This window comes from Diplotaxodon limnothrissa, linkage group LG19 (genome assembly GCF_057381915.1).
Source record: "Diplotaxodon limnothrissa isolate DT_005_m linkage group LG19, D_limnothrissa_male_GT1.1, whole genome shotgun sequence".
Classification (NCBI taxonomy): domain Eukaryota; kingdom Metazoa; phylum Chordata; class Actinopteri; order Cichliformes; family Cichlidae; genus Diplotaxodon; species Diplotaxodon limnothrissa.
The window spans coordinates 10,209,482-10,229,312 of record NC_140614.1 but is presented as its reverse complement, the minus strand read 5'-3'; the positions used below and the strand labels follow the sequence as shown (position 1 = coordinate 10,229,312).

General features: G+C 47.5%; 3 protein-coding genes across 5 annotated transcripts; 1 reads left to right on the top strand and 2 right to left on the bottom strand.

The window, feature by feature from the left end:
* Window positions 1-1,395: 1,395 nt before the first annotated feature.
* On the bottom strand, window positions 1,396-3,224 carry LOC146611729 (uncharacterized). Of its 3 annotated transcripts, none has more exons than XM_085343444.1 (4): window positions 2,358-3,224; window positions 1,992-2,204; window positions 1,712-1,922; window positions 1,396-1,630 (listed from the first exon to the last, which is right to left on the bottom strand). In XM_085343444.1, the coding sequence occupies exons 1-4, from the start codon at window positions 3,004-3,006 to the stop codon at window positions 1,396-1,398; spliced, it is 1,308 nt and encodes a 435-aa protein (XP_085199570.1). In that variant the 5' UTR covers window positions 3,007-3,224. The 3 variants fall into 3 exon arrangements, with proteins under 3 accessions (XP_085199570.1, XP_085199571.1, XP_085199568.1); XM_085343445.1 differs by having other exon boundaries at window positions 1,992-2,183; XM_085343442.1 differs by having other exon boundaries at window positions 1,712-2,183.
* Window positions 3,225-3,320: 96 nt separating this feature from the next.
* On the top strand, window positions 3,321-8,746 carry cinp (cyclin dependent kinase 2 interacting protein). The gene is made up of 5 exons (XM_085343147.1): window positions 3,321-3,527; window positions 4,370-4,532; window positions 4,609-4,738; window positions 5,483-5,612; window positions 7,995-8,746. The coding sequence occupies exons 1-5, from the start codon at window positions 3,521-3,523 to the stop codon at window positions 8,195-8,197; spliced, it is 633 nt and encodes a 210-aa protein (XP_085199273.1). The 5' UTR covers window positions 3,321-3,520; the 3' UTR covers window positions 8,198-8,746.
* Window positions 8,536-19,451, bottom strand: znf839 (zinc finger protein 839). The gene is made up of 10 exons (XM_085343146.1): window positions 18,520-19,451; window positions 13,815-14,906; window positions 13,501-13,632; window positions 11,496-11,609; window positions 11,294-11,386; window positions 10,905-11,051; window positions 10,718-10,822; window positions 10,442-10,529; window positions 10,241-10,352; window positions 8,536-10,030 (listed from the first exon to the last, which is right to left on the bottom strand). Exons 1-10 carry the CDS (start codon window positions 19,228-19,230, stop codon window positions 9,559-9,561), a joined length of 3,066 nt encoding a protein of 1,021 aa, XP_085199272.1. The 5' UTR covers window positions 19,231-19,451; the 3' UTR covers window positions 8,536-9,558.
* Between the last annotated feature and the right edge of the window lie 380 nt (window positions 19,452-19,831).

The following is a 19,831-nucleotide window of genomic DNA, read 5'->3' as shown; positions in this document are numbered from 1 at the left end:
ACATTTGAAGAAAACGCGTGTCATTATTCAAAAGATTCAAATATGACATGTGACCTCAGAAAAAGGTTAAAGTTCAAACCCTGCAATAAATCAAATAAAAAACAAACAAACAACTTTTTATTTATCAACCGATTCAAAGTCCCGAAACACATTCAGTGTCTGAAATCAAAGGTTCAATAAAGTGATTGATTACCAAAGCGTTACCCAGAATGCAGCAGTGATAACGGCAGCTGCGGCCGGACCCTCACCATATCATTGAGTGTAACCATGACTACACAGAAGCTTTGAACCGGCCGTGTCCCCTCCCCCTGTGATGATGATGTCGATGATCTCGTCCTTTCTTTCGTATCGTATCTGTGAGGAAGCCGCAGGTGAAAGAATAAATGAATGGTTCTGTTGGGCCCAGGTGGCTGATCCTGAAAGCCAATTGGATAGTAAGCTGAAGGTGATGCGATGGCCCACCTTTTGTTTTACATCTTGATCGCGGTGGGCAGACTCTCACTGGCTGTGTCCCAATTCAGGGTCTGCACGCTTGAAGTACGCATTTTAAGTGTGATTACGTCACCGCCACGCGACGGCTGTCCCAATTGGAAGTGTACTTCAAATGCATACTCCAAATGCGCCGTCGATTTCCCCAAATATCAAGCGTGGCCCGGTGCATGCTTCGTGGTCCCATATATCCCACAATTCATAGTGCGGCGGTGGGTGTGGATAATTTTGCCGCGAAATATGGCAGAAGGGAGCGGCCGAAGAGTGAACTGTCAAAAGTAAGTACTGAATATGATGTCAAGAATTTATGTGCGAATGTTTAATAATGAAGAACATTAAAACATTGCTGTTGGCCACATGTCGGCAAAGTGACATTAGTGATGTCTGTACTTTCAGCGTTAACTTGGTTGTAAAGCCATATATATATATATATATATATATATATATATATCATAATAATCTGACAATACTATAATATTGGCCATATTATATTTACATTACCACAGTGAGTTGACTTTAGTCTCATGAACAACATTAACTAATTGTTATTTACTAACTAATCTTAAATGACTGTTCAGCACAGAAATGAAGCCCAACAATCATGTTTTACAGTCCCGTGGTCTCAGCCTCAGATACTCAACTAAAGTGATGTCATGACAAAAATGAATGACCAACAAAACATTTTTTCTCCTTCATTTCTGTCACACAAAGCTGTATGTACCGTTTCTCACGGTTAGTTTCATGGTTGCTAGGCAACCTGAACAGCGCGACGAAGGCTAGACCATCCCATTTCACAAGCCTCTCACTTCCGCACTTCTCGTACTTATAGTACGCACCGTACGTAGTACGCGTAGTGTGCGTACTTCAAGCGTGCAGACCCTGAATTGGGACACAGCCATGGACTGGTCAGACACAGTGGCAGCTGAGCAGGTCTCCATGTGAGCTGGTGATGACTCTGACTCTGTGATTGGTCAGTCTCTGCAGGTCAGAGGTCAGCCGCAGCAAACGAGGACTCGGCTCAAAGATGACCCGGCTTGGGTCGCTCGGGTCAGGTCTGTAGTACGAGTCCAGAACCTCCAGAGTGTCTAGGCGCCGCAGTCGCTGCAGCTGCAGGAAGTCATCGTCAGACACGTGCTGGTGCCTGAAACAGCGACGGCAGGTTACCATGGAAATCATCATGACACTTACAACAGAGACACTGCGTGTGACGTGTCGGGCTCACCTTATCCGCAGCGTTTTCAGATGAGGGAACAGCTGTGGGAGGAGTCTGATGAGGTCGGACGACGAGCTCCAGGGCTCCAGGTGAAGATGCTCAAGCTGCGGTGCCCGGGCGGAGACCACCCGCAGGTCGTTGGGCTGCAGGTCCACACACAGCGTCAGGCTGAGCAGCGAGGTGGGCAGGAAGTCAGCGTACGATGCCAGGGGGTGGCCTCCTATTGAATATGCAGACATAAGAGAGATGCTCAGATAGACAAATACGAAGGGGGGAAACAGACACTCACCGTGGATGCTGAGGTTGGTTAGGTGTGGCAGTGACGTCAGCCACGTCTGCAGGTGACAGGTGGGTCCAGGTACGGAGTACAGGTGGAACACTGACAGGCTACGGAGGCGGGACAAAGGCTGCAGCGTTTCCTGTGTCACCACGGCGTCATAATTCAGCAGCTGCAAGTCCAGCAGCTGCAATGCGGCGTCACCTGCAGGACGATAAAACACACCTGAGCCATGTGACGTCTGATCTCGCCTGTCTCTGTTCCATCTCAGAGGTGAGGCAGGTCAGCAGGAAGGCAGAACACACCAGTGCCTAACCATCAAGATCAATAATCTAACTATTACATATCTCAGCAAGCGACTGATCCAGGTGTGCCAACCTGTGTGGTGGGCGGGGCTGAAGAAGTCGTGTGGAAGTGTCCTGTAGGTGATCATGGTCCAGGACAGGTGTGTGAGCTCGCTCAGGTGAGCGAGGACACCGCTGAGGGACGGGACCCTTAGGCTGCCGTCGTGGTGCAGCAGTAGCGAGGTCAGACACGTCAACTGACCAACGGTGGCCAACAGGTGAGAGGCAGAACAGGTGAGCTGCACGTTACAGAGGCTGAGCTGCGTCAGCTGCTGACTCAGAGGAAACAGGAAGTCCAGGTTCCTCAGCGGAATGGAACAGGAAGTGACGGACAGTCGCTGAAGCTGGCGGAACAGTCTGAGATCATCCACGCCCCCTTCTCTCCAGTCGTCCAGTCGCAGGCCGCAGAGCGACGGTAGCCAGGCGTGCAGCTGCTTCAGATGCTTCCTCTTACCTGAGCGCAGCAGCACGTTGCCCACGTGCCTCTGAGCCAGGCTACGCCAGAACGAGCGGTTATAGCGCGAGAGGTTCTGCAGCACCACGCTGAAGCCCCTCCACAAGGGGCGGGACTTATCCAGCAGGTGTCTGAAGTATGAGCAGGTGCAGCGCATGCTCAGTTTGTCCCTCCAGGACAGAAAGCTGAACACCTTCAGCCACAACTCGGCCGGAAGCTGCAGCGCCATCTCTCACCTCCGATAATCGATCACGGAGCTACCTGAGCAGCGGCCCTAACGTCATCACAGCCGCAACACCGCCTTTTTGATTAGCTGAGATCGTGTCTATGGTCAGCTCCAACAGTTCTTCTTACTCTGCCTGCGCCTGCGTGATATTATTGATTATCGCCAGATTTTAAAAGATCTCCACAGAAAAAGAGAGTCAGTAAAAGTACGGCAGTCCCAGTGTTAGCGCAGGCGCAGTGACACTTACTTACAACATCCGGTCCCAGTGCTGACGTCACGGCCAGTAAGTTTCAGACGTTATTGCGCATGTCAGAGAATTGAAAAGGCTGCATCGTCAGTCACGTGTAAGAGCAGAAAATCAGTTTAAAGTCAGAACATTGCTTCTCGCGCACAGGTGAGTTTACCTGAGGAGTGCCGAGACCGGAAACCAGACACCCGCGGTCAAAGAAGACGACTGGAAGAAAAACCGCCGAAGAAGAAGCTGAGCGGGTGGAGCTGGTCGGAGCTGATCGATCAGATGGAAGGTGGGTGATTGATAATCGATCCACACGTGACTAACCAGCTGATCGATGGCACGCGCAGCAAAAGGTATCAGCTGACTGGCGGAAGCCTTTCCGTTATTAATCAGCGATCACGCGCTCAGGGTCAGAGCTTAGAGACCAAAACGACAACAAAGAGTGACGTCATATGTATACACCTGAGGTCCCTGTAGGATTTCACCTTTGCCTGGAGTCACGTGGACCATAAAGGTGGGCAGCTTGATATCGATTATTGACCAGCAGGAATCATTATCGCTTCAGACCGGCAGCGTTACCATGGTGAAATACCCCCTGACCCGGCTAAAGTCAGGTAAACCCTGAGTTAGCTGGATGAAGTGACCTCTGGCTGCAGTGGATGAGGTCAGTGAAGCCAGACAAGGCAAGAAATCCTGGATATGTTGGACTGGCTTCATGGTGGGTTAGGGTTAGTTACGGTTGACCTTTGACAGCTGAATGATGCAATGAGGTGACTTCCTGAAGGCTGCACATGTTAAAGTAGCATCATGTCTTTGATTGGTCAGTGACGAGGAGCCGCTCATATTTGTTTGTTTTTAATTTGCTTTACTTCATTTTATTAAAATTTTTGACATTTGTATATTTTTTTTTTTTGTTTTGTTTTTTTAAATGACTTTTTTTTTTTACAAAAAGTTTAGAAATGTTGTCACGTTCTGAGCTGTGAGATCACAGGAAGTGACAGAGGCCGCTGTGAGGCGGCGAGCTGCACGTTGAGAACCGAGGTTTACGCAGGTTTTATGGATTGTCTTGTGTCGCCTGCACGCTCTGTCACTAAAACCATCAACAACAAAATCACGTGACTCTGTTTTCAGGTGACATCTCAGTGACGTCAGCAAACAGGAAGTCTGCTGCGATCACAGGAAGTGCGAGAAAGATCAAAGACAACGCTGCCGACTGGCACAACATGATGCTGCGGTGGGACAGGTTGAATGAGGATGGCTTCATGGCGGTGGAGAGCATCATCAACATGAGGCGGTCAGTTTACTGATGATTTCAGGAATGCCAGGTGTTGATCGATCATGTGATTGATCGATCTGAAATCTGTTTTCAGTGCTCAGAGCGATCAGCTGCTGCTCAACAACTCTTCATCGCCTCCACCCTCTTCCTCATCACAGCACGTGGGCGGAGCCTCCGAGCTGCAGGACAAATGTCTCAAACTGCAGGAAATCGTTGACAAAATGGTGAAGCTTCAAAAAACTTTATTTACACTTAGTTTCAGAGACAAAAACAAAACACTGGTTCAGAATCCAATCAATCTCACACTCACACACACACACACACACACACACACACTCACACACACACACACACACACACACAGAGCAGCTCCATCAGTGATCAACAATCTGAGTGCGGAGAGTAAAAGCTCACACAGACCTTTCAAAAGAAAGTGAGAACAGCTTTTATTGACCACTGAACAAAAGCTGATCAGTATTGATCTTGACTGAGCATGTGACACAGATTAAGGCTCCTCCTCCTTGGGCTGATGCGCACAACTGCTTTACGAAGTTAAACTGAATCTCAGTTTGTTGATTTAAAGTGATGCCATCATCAGGTTCACCTTTTCCCATCTTTCTCTGAGTGAGCTGGATCAGTTAAACCTGAACTCCCAGATAGAGCTAATCAAGCAAGATAATAATCAATAACAGGAATCAGGAAGGAGGCTATCAGTGTTCTGCTGGAGCCTCTGAGCATGCTCATATGACAAGCATTTTACACGTATCATGTGACCGATGAAGGAGCTCTGCTCTGATAGGCTGATCAGGTTTGATTCTGTTCATGAGGACGCGGCGTTTTCAGTGGGAGAAACATTTCGTCACTCTTCCAAGTGACAGAATCAACTTTTTGGGATTCGCTTACCTGGCTCATCGAGCATGCGTCAAGACCTCTAACACTGTGTGACATCATTTCTTGTTTCCTGTCAGGCTGCTGTGGTGACGAAGATGGCTCGTCTGATGACATCACAGCGTGGAGTAGAGGATCTGGAGGCGTTTCAGTTTGGAGCCGAAGGAAGAAAAACTCCTCTGTTTCACAGCTGGAGCACCAGCGAGTTTGGTGAGCAGCGTGGCTGATGGAAACCGTGTAGCAGCTAGGACTGGTCAGATGAAGCTTAATCTTAATTTTACGTTTCACTTTAAATCCGATGATTCAGCCACAGTTTACTGATGGAGCTGTGAGATTAGTTGCCCATAGCAACAGCCTCCAGCCAGATCCGCCCTCTACTCAGATTTTATTCAATTGTTTCTGCTGCGGTTTCTGCTAACACTAACAAATTCCATTAATTCTGCCATTATAGGATAAAAATGCTTAAATTGTGTCAACAATTATAATCTGATCTCATATCAACTTCATGATCAACGATGGCTGTCTGACAGTCATTGAGTAAAACACCAAAGTTTCCAACGATAAAAGACAAATGTGGCTCAGCTTTCACTCAGCTGCCCGCACGCTGAGCAGAGAAGGTTGAAGTCAGAGATGCAGAAGCTGTAAACGATCCAAATAGAGCCACGCGGGATGAGCTGGAACCGGATTCGGTCTGAATCTGTGATCCGAATCCATTTTGGATCTGTTCCGGAGCCTGCGATTCCTTGAAGCAGATCCAAACATGTCGAGGCTCAGACTCGGAACCTTTAAAATGTGGTTAGATGACATTCAGGGACTGAAATGTAATCAGATTACCAGGGCTTTAATAGTTTTGCAATTTTCATTAGTTTTTATTTTGATTTAGTTTTGACTTCAGATTTTCAATTTTATATCAGTTTTAATTAGTTTTTACCAATTGTTTGCTAGTTTAGTTTTTATTTTTTTGAAAATCCTTAGTTTCAGTTTAGTTTTGATTAGTTTCAGTTATAGTTTTAGTTGTTTGCAATAATTAAGTGTAACAAAATCCCAGTTTCATCATATCAGTCATTCTCTTCTGCTTATCCTTGGTATGTTGCTATTCCAGCTACCATACCCTGCACCCTGCACAGGTCGCCTGTCTGTCGCAGGGCTAACACGCAGAGACAGACAACTCACATTCCCACCTATGGGTTCTTTAAATAAATAAAAAATAAATAAATAAATAAAGGCAGATGAACAACCATTGATACCAGGCAACTATAAAATGTATATCTTGGCCCCGATGAGACTATTAACTCTTGCAGCACCGGGTGTTCGTAATTTTGGTTCAAGTGAATTGATAAACTTTTTGAAGGCAATTGACTCACATAGTTATGTAGATATCCCCGTCCTGTTGTCTCGGGATGCATCACGCTGCCTTGCCTGGGGTTAGCTTCTGTTTTCTGGGGATGAGGGTTGAGTGTGCTCCCTTACCTTCTCAAGGTAAGCTAGGTTAGCCTTCTTGTGTGAGCTTTTCAAGTGCACTTTAAGGTTTGTGGGATTTTTTCCCTTTAGAAATGTCCCTCATAATTTGTCTCTTTCCACTACAAGACACTTGCTTTATCCAAAACACAGTCATACTCAAAGTAATCCCAAATTGGACTCTGGCGCTTTCTCCCGACTTTTCCTGACATGATTCTGCGCGTGGACGGAGCAGCACAGACGACTCGACTAACGTACTGCCACCTGCTGGCATAATGAGACACGGCAAGAAAAAAAACCTGGAAACTAAACTTCATTTTCACCCTTGACTATTGTATGACACGCACACATCAATGAAAACTAAACACATTTTTGCTATAAATTCAGTTAAAAACAAAAAAAGGAAAACTAACTAAGATTATTTCCGTTAACAAAAATGTTTTTTCACTTCTAGTTTTCGTTATTTCGTTAGTTTTCGTTAACGATAATAACTTTGCCGATTACAATCAGACTGTCTGCGGCAGCCTTGAAACGTCACGGTCTCAGTTTAAGAGTCTAAAAGTCATCTGAACTCATCTTCACTCAGATATTCTCCAGCGGTGACTATGATAAATGATCGATCGGTGATTAGAGTGTAACACAGTAAACGTTTGCAATGTAGGAAACTGACAGCGTCACTGTCCACAGAGTCACGGAGATGATAGATCTGTGATGTCATCACTGTCTCTGTCCTGATACATTGATTACTGATTGACTGTCAGAGCTTCGTGCTAAACACAAAAATAACAAACTAACATAAATGTGAGACTTCAGCGTTTGTAAAGACTTCTGCAGACTGTCTCCCCCGAGCTCCAACTTCATGAATCTGAGGTCAGTCAGCTGATTCAGGTGCAGCAGGAGGGGAGGAGTCAGGCAAAAAATACCTGCCAGCATACAGTTAGGTTCAGTGTTACCATGGTTACTGTCTCATAGTCGACGTTAACTCTCTTTCTCCCTCATCTCGAGGTTAAAAGACTCAGTTGTAACTGAACCTGCTTCCTGTAACGTGCCCCTGAGTGAGGCAGCACACTACCTGTCCTGTCGTGGAGCTGCATGCTGTGATCCCTTTGGGTGATTGTTTAATTTGTGTTTCAGGTGAAATCTCTCAGGTGCTGCTCGACTCGTTCCGTCAGGAGCTCCTCTTAAAGCAGACAATCCTACAGGAAGTGGCTCACACGGTGACCTCTGACCTCTGCATGGTCTTTCTGTCCTGCTGGCTCCATCAGCCGTTCATTCCCACGCAGAGCAGACTCAGGCTGGAGGCGTTGCTGCTGGAGACTGGGCACCGCCCACTGTGAGACCATCAGCCCTGTTGGAGATGAAGCACATGAAAGAGTCGCAACAGAGGAACGCCAGACTGATGAGTGGCTCTATTGATCATCCATTAAACCTGATGCAGGTGTGACCCTGGCTCCACCTCGATGAAGGAGACTCACTCAGCCCCTTTTTTGTTTGAGATCACAGGCAATAAACTGATCAACACGTGACCTGTCATCAGCACAGCGGAGCTCACCTGTCGCCTCACCTGTACTTGTGTGGCTTAATTCTGATGACATCATTAATATTAAACATCTCCACAAAGAACTTACCCGCTCAAGGGTTTGGTTGCCGTGGCGATGTTATGTTTGAAGCGTTTTTGTTTTTTCTTGTTCCATCACGGATTGATGGCAAGTTTGTTCAAACCGGAAGCGACACACCTGGTCAGACTCTGCATGAGCCACCTATAGCGATGGCGTCTGGGTGCTGAAGCCCACAGCCCGCCCTTTATGGATGTGATGTGTTTATGTGCCTGAAATAAAGACGGAGGTCTTTGTACACATGAAAAGTGTACAATAAAGTTGTTTCAAATCTGCTGTGTGTGTTTTAAATTTTCAGTGGAAGCACAAGGTGGACATCCCTGGTTAGAGGGTTGACAGGTGTGTGCGTGAGAACACAGACGCTTTGAGGTGGGTGGAGTTCAGCTTAGTTTATTGGGAGGAACAGGAAACACTCGAACAGGACAACGTTTTTTCCCTCTGTTCTCGTGTCGGTTCTCCGAATGTTCTCATCCCGTTTGGAGAACGTGTTGTGTGAATTTTATAAAAAGTAATAAAATAGTGCAACTTTTTAAACTTTATCTACATATGAACATCCAACGGATCACTTCACGGTCAACGAGTCCAGACACAAAGTTTACACATTCACAGCCAATCAGGAGTCCAGGAAACCAGGGAGGCTGCTGATGACATCATCACAGGTGGCACTAAACGAGCCAATCAGATGCACTGTACAGAGCCCGGAGTCTGCAGAACACGCTACTGCACCTGGATGAAGGTGAAACCACCTGTCGCCATGACGCCATCCCTCTGGTTTCTGAAGTCATGGCGAACATCATCAACAGGAGCTTCAGTCTGAACCAGAAATGACCGGACCTAAGTTTCCAGGTACGGTCTGGGGTCAGGTTAACGGAGTTGTTCGTCCTGTTGTCCTCAGCAGGGCGGAGTCAGAGCAGGCGCCCCCTGCAGGTGGCAGTGTTTACTACAGCTGTAAAGTCCAGCAGAAACCTGAGGGGGGCGCCGAAGGTGCAGGATGGTGTCAGGTACGTCTGTCTGCAGCACTGCCTCACTCCACCTTACAAGTCAGCGTGGTACAGACCAGGTGCTGGTTCCGGTCCAGGTGTTTACTGGGGGGCTTTGGCTCCGTCGGACGCCTCAATGCCCAGCAGGGCCTGGACCGCCTCCAGCGGCACGCCCTCCGGGGTCTGAATGTGCATGGTGGTTCCATCTGGCCCGTTAACGATCACAATCCCGTCTGAGCCCGGTTCTGCCAGCTGCACCGTCAGCCCCTCCGTCTGGATGTAGATCTCCTCGCCCTCCTGCACCTCTTTGGCCTCCGTGGGGCCCAACTCAGGGTGGGAGGGGCTTAGAGTCTGGATCAGGCTGGATTCAGGGTTGATGACAGATCCGGCTGTAGGGGTGGGCTCAGATGACTTTGTGTTCGTGGGGTCACTGGGACCTGAACCCAGAGCTTTCTCCAGCTCCGTCACCCGGGGTCCGATGTCTGTCGAGCTTGACGCCTGATCCTGGTGGACGTCATGGTCCTCACCTGGGGTCACTTCCATAGGGGTGTCAGGGGGCGGGGCCTGTGAGGAGCTGTGAGAAACACATTGCAGTGCAGTGAGACAGGAGCGCTTTCCAGAAGTGACCTCACCTGAACTCGATTTTCTAGAAATGGCCGAGTAAAAATACATTCGCCACATTACGGAAACCCTGACCTCACAGGTAACCTGTGATCACATCGTCACCTCAGGGCGTGGCTACCACGCACATGTACTCAGCAAACAGGAGGTAGAGACAGCTCACCTGGAGGAGTCAGCAGAGACTGTCAACAGTCTGGTTCCCTCTGGAATCACGAGAGGAGCGACAGAGACCGAGCAGGACTTCAGAGGGGTCACAGAGGTCACCGCGGTCCCACCTGGTCGGACGACATGCAGAGAGATTAAGAAAGCAGAGATAGATGTTTTATCTGTAATTTAGCTGTAGATTAGGACATTCCAGCCATACCTGTTTTTGGCGTCTCGAGGCCATTGTGATGCACGGGGACGCTGTTCTCCATCTTGAACCTCTTGGATGGCGGCAGCATCTTAGAGTTCTGGGAAGGAGACTGATGCGGATTAGAACCGTACCTCTAATCTTCAGGTAAACCTCAGTGAGAAGCTGTGGTCGACCTCATTGTCAGCTACGACTCTAAAGCTGTGATTGGCTGCTTAGACTGACCGCCCGACCGTGCGGGGACGTAGGCTTATCTTGTTATAACAACTTGGATGCAGGTGTGCTTACCTCCATGTATCGCACGTTCTTATTTGTTGAACTGGAGCCAGGAGACGCTCCAGGAACCACCTTCATCCTGTTCACCTCGTCCAGGATCCCTAGAGACCTGGCCACCTGAAACACAGCACGGTCTGGGTCACCTGTACGCCGCAGGGTCCACTTGTAACAGGCGTTCTGATGTCAGCATGGGCCTCACCTCTATGTTCCTGATTTCCAGGGGCGTGGCTCCACCCTGCGGGCTGCTGATGTAATCCTGGGCGGCCTGCCTCACCTGAGCCTGCAGGGACTCGAACTCACGGTAAATGTCTGGGAAATGAGTTCGACCCGGACCGCCGCGCTCCACCTGGAACAGCCAGGGCACATGATACACTGCAATAGCTGCACATCATTTACAGAGAAAATAAGAGTCAGTGCGATGAGAGAGCAGCTCAGTTTAAACTGTCAGCTGTTTGGAATAACATGCTCCACTGTCTTGTGCTCACATAATTTGCTCTGGCATTAATAAAGTATTCTGATTCTGAGCCCCTGATGATGTCACAGATCCTGGCAGGTGTGGATAAAGGTTTGTCCTTCGTGTGTGCGTACCTTTGCCAGCATTAGCTCCCACAGACTCATCACTTTGGTCAGACGAGGAAGAACGATGTCCATCAGCTCCTCATCCTCGCACTGCTCCACCACCTGTGAGCGACGTGATAGGACACTCAGGTGTTAGCGCATTAGGTGACTACACATAAATCAATATTTTTGAAGACCTTTACTCTGAAAGGAGCTGCTTCCTCCACCTTACCTCCTCTAGACGCTCTCGTCTTCTCTCTACCTGCTGCTCTGCTGTTACCATGGTAACACCCAACTTTGGAGGTCGACCACGGCGACCTCTCCTACTCACGAGGCCCACAGTCACCTGCGAAAAATGAGCAATCAGATTCACCTGAGTGCTAACAGAGCAGGACGAGGTTTCTGTGCAAACTACTGTACAGGTGAGCTCACCTGGACAAGTGACAGATGTAGTCAAAGCTCTAATAAGAGTTGAACAAAGGTCTATTTACAGCAAAGCATCCCCGACAGCGCGTGAGGTCGCATATTGTGCCGTTTGTCCCATCGCAGACACCGTACAAAGAATGATTACTGTGTTTTGCCATTTTGTAGGACGATACTACTTTGTTGCTTTTATTTTGAAGGCAACATTTATCCTTTTTCAATTCAAGTGTGTCTGTGCGTGCATGAATGCAGCTTCACTGTAAATGTGTCAGAGCCCATGTTTCTGAGAAATGTGAGTTTTCTGAGAGATGAAAGTACTTTAGTTTGAATTAGAGCTGGGCGATAGAACGATCACGATATGTGTTGCGAAATAACTTTTTCTCGATAGAAAAATTTAACTATTGTGATAGGCCTCGTCTCTTGTCCTCTTAAAAAAAAAAAAAAAAGAACAGCCAATCCACATTAAGTAGTGCAGAGCCAAACCAATCACAGCCGCAGCGTCACGTGACTTGTTACGTACAGCACAAGTGCCAAGCCGCACATGTGTATTTGTTTGGGAAGCAGCCAGCCGCCGTGCCGCCCGGGTAATGGAGGAAACGAGTGTGGCGACTAGAGAAAAATCAACTGAGCGTGAGCGAAGGTTACCGAAGAGAAAACCGATGATGGTTCCAATGCGGAGAGATTGTCGAACGGAAGAGCCATAGAAGTTCCGTAGTGTGAAGGTATTTCAGCTATTTCAAGTCTGACAAAAAACAGAGTAGCGCGCACTGTAAATGTGCCGAAAGCAAGTCTGGAAATACAATAAAGCGGTGCATGCTCAGGCTCTGACTGGAAGCGCTAATTCGTCATTCGTCTTTTGTCAGACTAAAGTACCTGTTAAAACTGTTTGAAAAGCTAAGCTATACAACGAGGGGAGATTGAGAATTTCCTTTTAGGTCTCAGTTTATTTGATATTGACAAAAGTTAGTCAGTTTTGTCTGTTCTTCTGTAAAACAAACTAAGATTTATTTTTAGAATTAATATTTTGTTTCTAAGTGGAATTGACAATTTAGTCTGTTTTGTTTGTTCTATTTTGAAACTTAAACGCTTTAGCGGCTGCCTTTTGTGTAGTTTGCAATATTTGCCTTTATCTGAAAAAGTCTCATGTTCCTTAAGTACATCTACCCTGTTGAACTTATTATGGGAAATAAATATTTAAATCAAAACAAGCTGCTGATTATTTCACATTTTACTTGTGAGCAACGGCACATTTAAATCTTACAAATATAGTTATTTGGCTTATATCGTGATAGATATCGTTATCGCCTGGAAATTTAAAAAAAAACATATCGTGATATGAAGAAAATATTATATCGCCCAGCTCTATTTTGAATTGGGATAAAGCACACCTGGAACACCAGGTGAAGTGACAAAGGAGCAGGCAGCAGTGCACTCTCTGCCAGGGACCTCTGAAGCACACGCAAGGTGAAGTGAGTGAACTGAAGCGGGTTACAAAGCAGCAGTTGTTTGTGCCAGGAGTAAAAATGAACTGAGTCACAGCTGGAGTTTTGTTCTTCACTCAAAGAGGAAGAAGCTTCTGCTTCGCAGTGTCACCTGTGTGCTCTCCACTGCAGACATTGAGCCCGACTGTAATGTTGCAGGGAGCAAATTTCTCTCCCTGAACAAGAACAAAGAGCTGAAAAGCTGAAGTCCTTCAACTACAACAGAACAGCGACGGCACTTTCACAGTCTGGGAACGATGATGACCGGCTAGCTGTAACATGAACTCTCACCGGCAGCCGTTCATCACTTTCATACTCCATGAGCAATCTCACCTTAGGAGGCGGCCCCAGTGACCGTCCCCGCCCTCGTCCCCGCCCCCTGCCTCGCCCTCGTCCTCGGGGACGGCCGGGGCCCCGATGATGGAGGCCTCTGAGTCCTACAGCTGCTGCTGGACCCCCCTCCACCTGCAGACGGACAACAGTCAGCTTACTGTCGACAGCTGTTATTATCCTGAATGTTTGATCTCCAGAAAGGGCTAACCAGCCATAATTAGCTGGTTAGTTAACAGCTTATTAACTGTACAGACAATAAGAAAATAAACTGTAGGATGACAGATCTCTGCTGTGATTGGTGGATGATTTCTCACTTTATTTGTTGCCGTGGCCGCAGGTTTGTCATCCTTATTTTTCTCCTCCTCCTCCTCCTCCTCCTCCTCATTGACGCCGACTGTTGCCGTTTCCTCTGATTGGCTGTTGTCTGGAAGGGGGTGCGGTGTGTTCCCCGGTGGGTCGCCAGGTGGCTCTGGCTCCCCGTGGGTCGGGTTCAGTTTGTAGTGGCGGTTCAGGCCGCCAGCACCGATGTAGGCCTTGTCGCAGGTCTGGCAGCGGTGGGACCGAGACTTGTGGCTGTAGGTGAGGGAGCTGCCGGGCGTGGCGCCATCCTTCCTGCTGCCCTCGCCGTCCTCCTCCTCCACGCTCATGTCAGAGTAGTCGTCTGAGTCGGACTGGTGACTTTCGGCGAGGTCCTCTGTCTTTATGAACTTGTAGTCTTTGGCTTTGTACTTCGGTGGTCTGGAGACCCGCCCGGACCGGGTTTGGACCTTCATTGCTTTTTTCTCCCTCTTCTTTGCCTTCTTCTCCTTCTCTTTTTGCTCACTTCTGTCCTTAGTGGGAGGGGCTGTAGAGGGCGTGGCCACCGTGACACATTGTGCAGCAGGCGCGGCGGTCTGTACTGGGACTGTCGTGACTGTGACAGGTGGTTTAATGGGACTTTTACGGGCAGCAGTCATCGTGCCGTTAGCAGGTGTTTTAATTAATGGAAAGCTAACAGTTTTAGCCACAGTAGTGGGTGGAGTCTTAATTATTGAAGGGATTGGGGTCTTAACAGTGGGTGCCGTGGACACTCTGATTGGTGTTGCCGTGGGTTTCTGACCTACGCTGGAGGCAACTGATGTCGTCTGGCCTGTCAGCTTGTGGACCAATGGTAGCAGTGAGCCGACCACGGGGGCGGGGCTCTGTAGCAGCAGCTGGATGGGCGGGTCTCCAGGATTCTGCTGCAGGAAGAACTGCTGACCCTCCTGACCAACCACGGGCTGGATGTGGATAATCTGAGTGCTGCTCACGCTGCCATTGGCTGACAGCTTCACTTGCGGCTGAGTGACCGACTTCTGCTGGGTGGCGGAGCCAGGCTTCACTTCCTGTTTGGGAGGCACCTGGATCTGGATCCTAACGGGCTCCGACTGGAAGGACAGACACACAGAAAGTAGATCAAAACACACGATGAGTGTGATTATTCAGAGATTTTTTACCGTGGCAACATTAAGATCACAAACTGAGTCGATGAAGAAGTTGGTTTAAGGATTCCTGAAGAGTGTATGGATAATGAAAATGGACTGATGAGTTCTTATGTCAGTGTGAAGCATTTAAAAGTTCTAAGGGCTCCAAATGTGAAAATTCACAACCAAACCCGTTTTTTATGTTTCTGAACCTGAAGTTGAAAAACTAACCGTGTGGTTAAGTAAACAGCAGGTAAACATGTTCATAAACATGGAGACGGCAGCCCACTGCGAGCTGCTGCTGTCACGCCTCACCTGCATCACCTGTCCAGGCCCCAATCGAGTTGGACTTTCTCAGCATGGATCTTCCTCCATGTAGCTCTTCATTTGCAATTCCACTCCCATCACACTGCTTTCTGCTTTCCAACTTCCCTCTGTCACTGATATTTCAGATTTCATCTGTAATTCAAAACCTTCTCCTTGTCAGCGAGACCCCATTCCTACAGTTCTGGTCAAGGCCTGTCTACCCTCTTTGCTTCCCCTCATACAGTGATGTCAATACGTATTTGATCACCCTGTGATTTTGCAAGTTCTCTTACTTAGAAATCATGGAGGGGTCTACAATTTTCAGCATAGGTGCATTTCCATTGTGAGAGACAGAATCTAAAAAGAAAAAAAATCCAAAAATCACATTGTATGATTTTTGAACAATTTATTTGTGAATTACTGTGTCACGTATTTGACCACTTGCTTATCAGCCAGATTTCTGACCCTCAAAGACCTGTTATTTTGCTTTCAAATAGTCCAGCTACACTCTACACTCATAGCGCGGCTCAGCCAAACTCCAGTTTGCGGCAATGGCGGCCGCCACTAAGATTTAAAATTAATCATCTACAGGGTGGGCCATTTATATGGATACACCGTAATAACATGGGAATGGTTGGTGATATTAAAGTCCTGTTTGTGGCACATTAGTATATGTGAGGGGGCAAACTCCTCAAGATGGGTGGTGACCATGGGGGCCAATTAGAAGTCGGCCATCTTGGATACAACTTTTGTTTTTTCAATAGGAAGAGGGCCATGTGACACATCAAACTTATTGGTAATGTCACAAGAAAAACAATGGTGTGCTTGGTTTCAACGTAACTTTATTCTTTCATGAGTTGTAATTTACAAGTTTCTCTTAGTTCACAGCCATTGACATGTCAAAGAGGTTAACACGTGAGGAGCGGATCGAAATTGTGTTGATATCTGGTGAACGCAGTAACCGGGTCATTGCAGCAGATTTCAATGCAAGACACCCTACGAGACCACCCATCTCCCATGCTACAGTTAGCAAACTGCTTGCTAAGTTTCGTGAAACTGGTTCAGTGTTGGATTTGCCAAAATGTGGACGCAAGAAAACTGTCACTAATGAAGAAACATCAGTGGCTGTCCTAGCTTCATTCAGCAAGAGCCCACAGCGTAGCACTCGCTGCATGTCACTGGAGAGTGGCATTAGTCGAACATCCCTTAGGCGGATATTAGCTACTCACAAATGGCACCCTTACAAACTCCAGCTACTGCAGCATCTCAACGAGGATGACCCAGATCGGCGCACAGAATTTGCAGAATGGGCAAAACAAAAATTGGAACAGGACCCTCAGTTCACACAGAAGATTTTGTTCAGTGATGAGGCAAACTTTTATGTGAATGGTGAAGTTAACAAACAAAACCACCGCTATTGGTCTGACACGAACCCACATTGGATGGATCCCTCCAAGACTGTTGGACCAACAAAAGTGATGGTTTGGTGTGGTATGTGGGGTACAATGATAGTGGGTCCATTCTTCATCAATGGAAACCTCAAGGCCACTGGATATTTGAAATTGCTACATGATGATGTGTTTCCCTCTTTATGCACTGAAGCTGGCATGTTCCCTGAGTTTTTCCAGCAAGGTGGTGCACCACCACATTATGGGTGCCAGGTCCGAGCATTCCTAGATGAACAGTTTCCTGGAAAGTGGATTGGTCGTCGTGGGCCAGTTGAATGGCCCCCAAGGTCTCCCGATCTGACCCCCTTAGACTTTTGTCTTTGGGGTCATCTGAAGGCAATTGTCTATGGTGTGAAGATACGAGATGTGCAGCACCTGAAACTACGGATACTGGATGGCTGTGCTGGCATTTCTCCTGCGGTGTTGCTATCAGTGTGTGAAGAGTGAGAGAAGAGGGTTGTATTGACAATCCAACACAATGGGCAGCACATTGAACACATTTTATAAGTGGTCAGAAACTTGTAAATAACTCATGAAAGAATAAAGTTACGTTGAAACCAAGCACACCATTGTTTTTCTTGTGACATTACCAATAAGTTTGATGTGTCACATGGCCCTCTTCCTATTGAAAAAACAAAAGTTGTATCCAAGATGGCCGACTTCTAATTGGCCACCATGGTCACCACCCATCTTGAGGAGTTTGCCCCCTCACATATACTAATGTGCCACAAACAGGACTTTAATATTACGGTGTATCCATATAAATGGCCCACCCTGTATTCTTAACTTACCACTGGAACTGTTCCTGTTTCCTTCAAAGTTGCTGCCGTCACCCCAATATTGAAAAAAACAAACAACAAAAAAAAAAAAAAAACAAAACGGGTCTAGACCTCATAAATTTTGACAATTTTTGTCCTTTTTCCAATCTACCATTCCGCTCAAAAATTCTCAAGAAGATAGTTGCCACAACTCCACTCACACTTAACTAACAATAATCTGTATGAATAGTTCCAGTCTGGTTTTCTGGTTTAATTATGATTCTGCTCTCCCCCCATCCTCCCTCACCCTCTGTTTAGCCGAACTAAATTCATGGTTCTCTTCTAATTTTCTTAAACTCAACAGTAACAAATCCGAGCTTATCTTGGTCGGCTCTAAATCAACATTATCCAGAACCAACAGTTTCTCTATTACAATCAATACTCAATCAAAAAATAAAACTCCATTTCTTCCTCTGTGAAAAGCTTGGGTGTCATCCTCGACAGTACTCTATCTTTCAATTCCCACATCAATAATGTCACTCGGTCTGCATATTTTCAATTGTGCAACAATTATCATCAGGACCCCTTCTATCCATCACATCACTCCTGTCTTGCAGCAGCTTCATTGGCTCCCGGTCAAATATCACATCAATTTCAAAATGCTTCTGTATACATTTAAGGCTATTCGACATCTCTCCCTCTCTCTGATTTGGTTCAGATCACCATTCCATCTCGGTGTCTTAGATCTTCTTCTCTCTCTGTCCCCTCTCCCCGTCTTGCCACCATGGGGAGCAGGGCTTTCAGCTGCTCGACTCTGGAACTCCCTTCCTCCTGATATAAGAAATATCACTTCATTCTCTCTTTTTAAGTCTAGACTCAAAACTCACTTGTTCAAAACAGCTCATCCCACATAACACTCTGCTATTTCAAATGTGTTTTATGTCTTGTGATTGTGTAAATTGCTTGCTTTTATTATTCTGCTGTGTACAGTGTCCTTGAGTGCTCTGAAAGGCGCTTTCAAATAAAATGTAGTATTATCATTATTTTTATTATTATGTGACCCACCTTTTTCTGGATCAAGGGGATCGAGCTTCCCGTCTGCATGGCCACCTGCTGGGCCACGCTCTTCAGCTGCTGGGAGGCGTTGTTCGGGCCTTTCAGGTTCTGCTGGGAGACCTGGATCTGCTGCTTTGGGACCTGCTGCTGTGACACCTGGACCTGCTGCTGCTGGGACTTGGTGACCTGGTTGATGACCTGCTGCAGCTGACTCGGATCCAGAGCTGCGCTGTGAGCCGGTTTGATCAGCTGGCCCTGCTGGAGCAGCTGGGCCGCCTCGATGTCGGAAACCTGGACCACCTGCTGCTTGGTGAGCTGCTCCAGCAGCGCCTGCTGCTCCTCTGCCGTCAGCCCGGAGCTCTCCACCAGACTGCCGTCTGGCTGCACGTACAGGATGGTGGTGTTAGCCAGGTCGGTGAACTCCGTGGCCACCAGAATGCTCTGCTCCTCCGGCTGGCTCGGCAGTAGCTCCGCCAGCTGAGCCCCGGACGCCACCGGTACACTGTGGCCCAGCTGGTCGCCCTCCGTGCCGGACACGGGCTTCAGATTGCCGCTCTGGTTGCCGGCCGCCGCTACGTTCTCCCCGGGCTTGCTGCTGTGAGCAGCGGGGGTTGCTGGTGAGCCGTCCCCGGGCTGGGCGCTCAGGGCGGTGGGGGGCTGATCCGCGGCCCCCGACGACTCCGGGGCTGTTATTGTTCTGTCACCCTCGCTGTCCGCCATTTTGGCTGTGAGGTTGGAGTCAGTGTAGACACTCGGGGGATGAAACCAACCGGATCGATCGATCGATTACACCGAATAAATACTGATTTATGGACGTTGTGTGTGCACGAAGCAGAAACGCTCCGCGGGGATGAAGGACGACATTAACGGGAGCAGTGATACCGGGAGCGCTGACGGTTAGCGGGGGGAGATTTGAACTAGCCTAGCTTAGCCCGAGCAGGAGCGGGAGCGCGCATTTCCCGGAGCGGATCCAGTGTTTCACCGTGAAAAGATCCGGCGTGGGTCATCTTTAAAAAAGTTTAAAATCACTTTAAAAGTGTGTAAAATCACAGCCGAGTTTAGTTCACTGAAGATTAATAGAAAATAAAATCGCATTTACATTAAAGATACCCTAAGCGTTTTAAAATAAAGACATTTTGACGAAAAGCTGTTTGTGAGCAAACAGCACATTATGATTGATTAGAGAGTTTTGTATACCGGATATTTCACTAATTTCATCTTTATATTGATTTACTTTTATAAATGTATCTCCAGAAAACACATACACAAAATCAAGTTAAATTAATCCAGTCATTCATTTTTCACCAGTTTTACTCGTCTG